The 8,180-nt window shown below is 62.3% G+C and overlaps 1 protein-coding gene across 1 annotated transcript in view; it reads right to left on the reverse strand.

Annotated features, from left to right (window-relative positions):
• The window catches only part of LOC105000581 (chromosome unknown open reading frame, human C17orf70), a 12,090-nt gene that overhangs the window by 1,087 nt on the left and 2,823 nt on the right, over window positions 1-8,180 (reverse strand). The window contains exons 5-11 of the mRNA XM_010856530.1: window positions 7,940-8,104; window positions 6,491-7,452; window positions 5,124-5,280; window positions 3,807-4,570; window positions 3,578-3,714; window positions 2,236-2,352; window positions 302-388 (exon numbers count right to left, since the gene is read on the reverse strand). Coding sequence (XP_010854832.1) covers window positions 302-388; window positions 2,236-2,352; window positions 3,578-3,714; window positions 3,807-4,570; window positions 5,124-5,280; window positions 6,491-7,452; window positions 7,940-8,104 — 2,389 coding nt within the window. The remainder of the gene's footprint in view (window positions 1-301; window positions 389-2,235; window positions 2,353-3,577; window positions 3,715-3,806; window positions 4,571-5,123; window positions 5,281-6,490; window positions 7,453-7,939; window positions 8,105-8,180) is intronic.

The raw sequence follows: 8,180 nt of genomic DNA on the forward strand, positions 1-8,180 counted from the left end.
GGCCCAGGAAACACACTCCTCTGTGGCCTTAACGTGATGACCCCTAGGCACAGGAGGTGTGGCTGGGCTCAGGGGAGACCCCGTCCCCAGGGGACGGGAATGTCCCGGCCAAGGTGGAGCAGCGTGACCATGCCCACTCTGCCCTCATCTCGCCCCTGCAACAGGAGCCCAGACCTGACTCTGGGCTGAGCGGACTAGGAGGCCCCGCCAAGCTGGGCGATACGCAGATGCTTGTGTATGTGACCCCAGTGGAGCCCCAGAGGGTGGAAGGTTCAGGGCACGGACCGCCGAAGGGCCTCACCTCGTGGTTGGCCTGCATCTGGTGGAGATACTGCAGGCGGAGATCAGGCGGGCTGGAGCCCCGGGCGGCCTGCTCCACCACCAGCCTCTGGAGGGTTACAAGGGGTAAGTGGCTGGAGAGGGCGCCCCTCCTGTGTGTCCCCAGACAGAGCCCAGGGCTCCTGGCACCGGCCCGCAGAGCCAGGCAGCCCTCCCTGCTAGCTGAGACATCCATCAGGCCTCCCTGCCTCACCCCTAGTTAATCTCCGCTCCACACGAGCCCCAGCCTGACAGTCTTTTACTTGGAAGTAACCTTCCTGATTCCCAGGGAGGATGCTCCCAGATGGATCCAGGCAGCAAGGCCCCCACTGGTCTCTGGGGCAAAGAACTGAGAAGAGACCCCAACACCCCGAGAGGCAGCAGGAGGTGCCACCAGAAGCAGAAACTACACATCTGACAAGGTCCCCCCAAGTCTGAGCGGCCAAGTGAATGAACATCCTGTCATAGGTGTGCGATGTGGCAGACGGAGGGCAGAGGTCTGCAGCCCACGAGAAGATTCCCATCAGGGGAGTGCCCGCAGCACTCCGTTAGGGGCTGACTCATGCCTCCCAGATTCACACGTGAAAGGTCCAGCCCCCAGCACCTCAGGTGATGGTGTTTGGAGAGAGAGGGTCTTCACAGATAATCAAATTAAAATGAGGTCAGGTGTGTGGGCCTTAATCCCACAGGACTGGTGTCCTTCTAAAAAGAGATTAGGACATGGACATGCCAAGGGAAGATCCTGTGAGGACCTGGGGAGGAGTTGGCAGTCCACATACCCAGGAGAAAGGCCTCAGAAGGAATCACCCTGCAGACACACGGATCCCGGCCTCCAAACTGAACCCACTGTGTCCCGTCTGTGGCACTTGGTCACTTGATCCTAGCAGCCCTGGGATGCTAACTCCCCTTCTTGCGCGAAGTCTGGTCAGCACGCTCCCCACCACCCCAGTTTCTCACAACTGTCCACCTATCAGCTCCTGCGCTCAGCAGGTCTGCAGACGGCCCTGCACGTTTCAGGCCCAGCAAGAGCAACCACGTGGCACCCTCTGGGGTGGAGGGAAACAAGGGTGGGAGCTCTGCTCTGGGGACAGGAGAACAGATTCCTGAGCCCGGGTGTGAAGCCAAGGCTGTGCCATGGCAGGGCCATCATAGCACGGCTGAGGGGGACCTCTGGTCAGGGACTGGCCCCCAGGCTTGCCTGGGCACATAGGTGGGTCTATTAATTGAACAGCAGCCTCTGATCCCTGCTGGAGCTCGGACTGCAACTCTCCGACTCCGGGTCTGGGGTGGGGTCTGGGCATGTGTACTGGTAAGTTCCCAGGTGAGGCTGACGCAGAGCCCACACGTAAGGAAAAGCATGGGAATCGGCTGATAGCTGCCAACCCAGACTGCTCTGTGCAGCCGAGGCCATGCACACAGAACAGGCAGGAGAGGGGCCACCCGGCCCTGGGCCCAGCCTGCCAAGGGCCCCAGCTCACAGATTTCCCTGGGGGACACAAAGACCTCCCCTCAGATCCTAGAGTCGTGGCCCCAGTAGCCCCACAAGGCACTGAAGTGGCAGTGAGCGGCCCCCAGGGCTTTGTGTGTGTGAGGGGCTGGCTGCCAACTCTCTCTTTCTTGGCAAAGACATGGAAGCCCCGACAAGCAGATACCTTATCCCAGGACCCGAGGCAGACCTCTCCACACTACTGTATGGAAATTTCATGCTGACAAGTCACAGGTGGGCTGTCTCCCTGTAACCACGTGTGCTCACGGGCCACTGGGGGCTACTGCCAGGAGGGTGAGAGACAAGTTCCTCCCACCTCCCAACTGGCCACAGCTCATCTACAACCCCGGGAAGGAAGCCAAGCCACCAGGGTCCAGTGTCCCCACCACCCCAGAGAGACCTCCCAGGCAAGCCCACGAGGGCCAACAGACCTGCAAACGCCCAACGATGGCGTGGTGTGCCCTGCACATGTTGGCTAGAGAGGAGCTTTCCACCTGGATCTCCATGGCCTGGATGGGGCCCGCTGGGCACAGGTCAGTGACGGTCGCCTGCAACGCACGAGAAGCCTCGTTGGCTGTCCACAGCCTCGCCCGGCCCGAGGGCAGCGTGGCCTATGGGAGCGTCTGAGCTGGCTGAGGCACGTAAGGCCTGGGTGGCCCCTCCACATCCCATTGTGGGCAAAGCCTGGGGGGCCCTGGGCCTCGATCTCCACACCCAGCATGAGTTTCCACCTGCAGAACCAGCTAGTCAAGCAACAGCAAAGCTGCTCATCTGGAAACATCCGTCCAGGAAGAGCCCTGCTCCCTCTGAGTCCAGGTGTGTGGCACTTACGCCAGAGATGGTGATGGCTGTGGCTGCACCACCACGGAGAGCCCACGCCCCAACCCCTCCAGGGCCACCCTGTGCATTCCAAGTCACCCGATAGCAAGGTCAGGTTGTAAAAAACAGGGAGGGGTCTGGGCAACGGAGATCTCTGCCTAGTGCCCTCCAGCCAAAGATAAAACCTGGCAAAGATGGGTGACAGCCAGGACACAGGCAAGACCCCGGGGACCTCAGGAAGGATGTTGTCCCTGGAAGCTCTTCCTTCTGGGACTGTGGGATGGCTGGGCACCCCGCCCTCTCCACCACCAGGCCCCCGGGACACCTGACCTTGTTGCTGCCTAGTGTGGGTGGACCTGAAAGGGCCGCCAGTGGGCAGCCTCCACCCACCACCCTCAGAGGGGTGTGCCGGGTCGCACGGGATGCTCCGCCACAGGCACCAACGCTGCGGCATGAGGGTCAGCTGGATGTGACCCCGAGGCTGCCAGGAGGGTCTCCGGAAGGAAGCTGTGTGCAAGGACTGCACCCAGAGGACTAAGCCCCGCCTCAGTGTCTCAGCGGCCCCTGGGTGGGATGTCTGTGACAGGGCCCAGCACCCTGGGGCTCTGGGGGCTGCGTGACTCAGGGGCTGGAGGGCTTGTGCTGCTGCTGGCGGCACAAGTGAGTGAGTTGCTCGGGCCACTATGAACTCCAGCTGGACGTAGGGCCAGGGCCATGCATGGGGAGCACTGGACAGGGTGGCCCTCATGGAGACCCAGCTGGGAGGCTGATGCAGCTTCCAGCCCTACGAAGACCACCCCATCACAGCCTGCCTCTCGGACGTGGATGCATCGGACTCCTCCGGAAGGTGGGCCCCAGAATCTGATTCCTCTCGAGCAGCCTCGGGACCCTACTCAGAACTGCTGCTGTCGAGGCCAATGTCCCCCCGGGGCAGGAGAGCTGACCCCTGCTTGCCTCTCGGATGATGAGGTGGACATCTGTGCCATCGGGGGCCACTCCCTGGACAGAGGACAGCGCCTGGGCCTTTATGATGTCTGCGGCAGCGTTCTCGGCGAGGAGCCACTGCAGGGTGGCACAGCCCAGGGACACGCCTGGAGGAGAGAGGTGCACCAGTGAGACTGGCCGGATTCCGGGGAGGGAGGAAGGGCCCCGAGGCTGCCTGAGGCCAGTCGATGTCACCAACCTGCATGACTGTCCCCCAAGGCGGCCCTGAGCAGCTCTGCCGACACCTTGATGGTGGCCACTGACGGGGGCAGGTACTTGGCCCGCAGGGACTCGGGTCCCGCTGGCTGGCTGCCCGGCACGCGGCAAGTTCCCAGGAAGGTGTGGATGGGGTCCCTGGCCGGGCCCAGGGCCTGCGTGTGGGGCACGCCCAGGCTGGGGAAGCGCAGGCCCTGCAGCATGTCCACTGTGTGCTCGCTCAGGGGCAGGCACACGCCATCCTGCTCGGGTAGGACGATGGGGGTGCACTCGGCCGAAGGGGGGTCCTTGAAAGGGTCCTGGGGGGTGAGGGCCCTGCCCACGACCTCCCGGAGGCTGTAGAAGAGTGCGCAGGACACGGTCACGGGCAGGTCGAGGGCACCGTCCTCGCCGGGGCCCAGGGGCAGCGTCACCTCGCGCCGACCGCCGGGGCCGAGCTGGTCCACAGGGATGGTGTAGGTAACGGCTGAGCCAGCCGAGTCCAGGTCTAAGGCCCGGGAGCTGCGGAGCACCTGGATGCACAGGGCCCAGCCCCGGTCCAGGCTGAAGCCGCTGCTGTTCTCCAGCAGGCAGGTGGCCACCAACACGTCCTGCAGCTGCAGGTGGCTCCAGGTGGTGCTGATGGTGCAGGAAATGGGCCGCGGACCCTCCCGGCTCGACAGCAGGGCGCAGCTCACGTTCATGACTTCGTTGAGGCAGGTCAGGGCCTTGTCCCGCTGGTCAACTGCCTTCTTCAGAGAAGACACTCTGGAAACAGACGTGGCTGCTGAGGGAAGACCCAGACCTCTCTCCTCCTTAGCATAGGGTGAGAAGCCTTCACCTCAGGAGCTCCCGTCCTTCTCACACGACTGTCTAACCTGATCTTCCTCTCAAGCAACAAGAGAAGAGAGGGTGGAGGATGGAGTTGGGGCAGCCTGGACTTGGTGGCCTGGCCTTGACCCCTGGGCTCACAGAGCCTGTAGCCCAATCTGGGCCACTGGGCCAGGAAGTGCCCATGGTGGGGCTGGCCACCCCTGCTGTGCTCCCTGACATGTTCCAAGTTGGCCCAGGTGCTCCTCTGCAGAGCCACCGTTGATAGCCCAGAGGGTGGCATGCACCCTGGAAATGGTCCTAAGCCACAGGTGCCTGGCGTCCGCGCTGGCCTTTAGTATCACCTTTGGCCAGGCACCGCGACATCTGGGGCGATCTCGGGGGTCAAAGGCAAAGTCATAGGCCCTGTCAGGACCAGTGCCAGTGCCAATGTCTCAGACACCTCCTGGATGCTATGCTGGCCTCTGCCTGGCCGCAGCTCACTGCTCACCTCTCAGACACGGTGCCAATTCCAGACAACAGCTGCTTAATTTTCTTGCCAGCCTTTGCTGAGGTCACTCTGGAGGACTGAGGTGCCTCATTGTGTGGGTCCAGGTGGCAGATCATCAGCCGGCCTTTGGCAGACAGGGCCAGGAGCTCGGCACCCCCTGCAGAAGACACGCAGGGCTTGGGTGGCAGGCAGGGAGGGGCACACGCCTGGGAACATCCAGCAGTTTCTGGACTCAGATACATGTTGGCAGAACAGCAATGCCCCTGTGAGGAAAAGAGAGTCCTAGGGACATCCTTGAGGAGCCTGGAGTGCATCCTGGGCTGGGCACAGGCTGTGAGGGGCCTCCCTGGCAGGGGGTCAGCCAGCAGAGGCGTCACCTTGTACGTGGACTAAAAGGGAACAGATGAGGGCCGTCGAATTAGCAGGGTGCGTGCCCCTTTCAACACCTGAGTAGTAGAGCTGCTCTGAGATTTCCTAAGAGAAATGAGTGCTACGCAGGCCCAGGCCTCCTTCACTGACCAGTCTGCACTTGCTGGGGCCTTTCTGGAAGCCTGCCACCTCCCCAGCAGCGTTCTGCCTCTGTTCCCCATCCTGGGCACCAGGAGCTCCCTGGGAAACAGGTTCCATCTCCTGCGACCCACTGGTTCTGCAGGTCCAGTACGACTGAGGCCCTGAGCCCTGCCCAGAGGTATGGCTCCCCCATTGCCTGCTACAGGCAGCCCTTCTTTCCCTGTGGGAGACAGCAGTTTCTTCCCTTCGAAAGCATTTCTTTCCTGTTGAGTATGGTCCACGGCAGGTCTTAGAGTGCACTCATGGGCCATCTTAAGGGGAATATACAGTGGGGGGAGGACGGCTGTACCCCTCCCCCCAGCACTGGGCAGACACGGCTGAAACCCTCTCCGGCTCTGTCCGGAGAGAACACACAAATCAGAGCTCCGGGATGCCCCCTCCCTGCCCCCCGCCTTCAGGGCAGGATGGGCTCCTTGGAGGCCACTCGGTAAGTGGAACAAATGTTTTCCAGCTTTCAGGAGAAACGTAAAGGCTTGACCTGAACCAGTTTCAGTTTCCCTTGGATCACCTGCTACGTGAGACCTGTCACGGGAAAATGCTCTTACCAGGGGGCGTCCAAGTGCAGACCCTACCTAGGCAGAGGGGCACAAACCCCACCCTGAAACCCACACAGGACCCCAAGACCAGCATACCACGAGGCTGCGGCAGCGGAGGGTCGGGCTGCCCGGGGCAGTTTTAAGGAGAGCAGGAATGAGGCAGGGAGAGGAAAACGGCCAGTTCACAGGGAGGAGATGCCAGGGCGGGGGCTCCACCCCCCACCGCGGCTTTGGTTTTTAGCTTTCGGCCATGGCTCCTACCTTCAGGCGCGCTCGATGACACACAGAGAGTGACAAGGCTGCCGACACCCAAGTTGTCTGGATACAGTAGAGGGGGCAGGCTTCCTGGGGCCCCGTCACGCTCCGTGGGGTCCAAGGGGGAACCCTCCTGAGCCAGGTCGACTACACGGAGGCCCGCAGAGGTGCTGTGGTACACATGGCTGCTCCTGTCGCAGGCCGCGCAGAGCACAGGCCCTGGGATGCTGTACTCCCGCAGCTCAGGCACCAGGTGCCCTGCCTCATCCCAGCTGGCCTTGATGGCCAGTGTCCGGCCGTGGTGACCGAGGGCCACTAGGCAGTCGCAGTGTACGTCTTCCATGTCCTCGGCCAGTGGCTCTGTCCTCAAGGCGCCAATGAAGACGACAGGCTCCTCCAGGTGATGGAGGATCTTGACAAGGGCCTTCGGATCACCCGGGGCTGACATGGAGGTGACCAGGGTCTTGATGATCACACAGCAGAGCTGGCCATCGGGGAGCCCACAGAGGACCACGGGTGACTCCAGGAGGGCGGCATCAGCTCCAAAGAGTAGCCCAAAGAGGGCCCCCTCTAGCATGACACCCTCAGAGCTCCGTGAGTGGCCGAGTGGGGTCCTGGAGCCAGGTGGTGATGCACAGCACAGCACTGGGAGGAAGCGGGGGGCTGCGGACTCCCCCTGGCTCCCAGCTGGGGGGGTGCAGGTGGACAACTCCACCTCACCAATCTGGCCTCCGGGCCTGGGGTCCTCCCCTGGAGAGGGACGCTCAAACAGCTGCATCTTCCACTGGGTGGGGCCCAGTGCCAAGGTGACGAGCGTGTCATCAAGGACGGTGAAGGCATGCAGCGAGGCGTCCGGGAGCACACAGGAGTCTGGGTCCACGGGGATCACAGGGACAGGGGGCTCACCGACCTGCCCATCCTCCCTGTCCTGGTCGTCCCCGCCATCCTCCTCGTCTCGGCTCACAGACCTTGGAAAACCCAGGGGACTGTCGGTTTCAGTGCTCACAGGCTCCCTTCGGGACAGCCTGCCACTGACATGACGGGTGTGGGGTCTGCACAGGGAGCGATCTCAGAGGCTGCCACCAGGGAGCAGCTGGCATGCCACAGTGCCTCCTACCTGCTCCAGGGAATGCTCTGCTTCCCCCACCCCGGTCACCCAGGGACACATGCATAACAGCATGTATCAAGGCTTGCAGAAATGGGGTTTGGATAGAAAATTCTCAACAATGCAGAACTGTCAGGACCCCGAGTCCTCGCCTGTGGTGAGTGCTCATTCTGAACCCTGTCCAGAGGTGACCAGCCCATATAGGTCACAGGGGCAGTGTTTGAGGACGACAGGGAAGTACTACCACTCAGAAACAGTGACAAGCCCATCTGAGGACATGTCAGCCTCAACCTGGTAGAGGCCAGTGTGGGCCCAACCCAAAGCAGTGCCCTCCAGCGACCAAGCCTCACCTGGTCGTCTGGTCCAAAGACAAGCAATAGATGCCGCTCCGGGCGCACAGGACATAGAGCACCTTGCGAAGGGCCAGGAGCTCCAGGTGCCACACCTGACCGGGAAACTTGTACACGGCCTGGACGACCGGGGAGAAGGGCAGTGTTGGGTCAGGGGCGTGGGGGCTCAGGTGAAGCAGAGGACAAACTCCTCAAATGCGCCGGCCGCTCCGAACATCCACGCCCGACCCCGCCCCCTCCA

The sequence above is a fragment of the Bison bison genome, unplaced genomic scaffold, assembly GCF_000754665.1.
Source record: "Bison bison bison isolate TAMUID 2011002044 unplaced genomic scaffold, Bison_UMD1.0 scf7180017864371, whole genome shotgun sequence".
NCBI classification, from domain to species: Eukaryota; Metazoa; Chordata; class Mammalia; order Artiodactyla; family Bovidae; genus Bison; species Bison bison.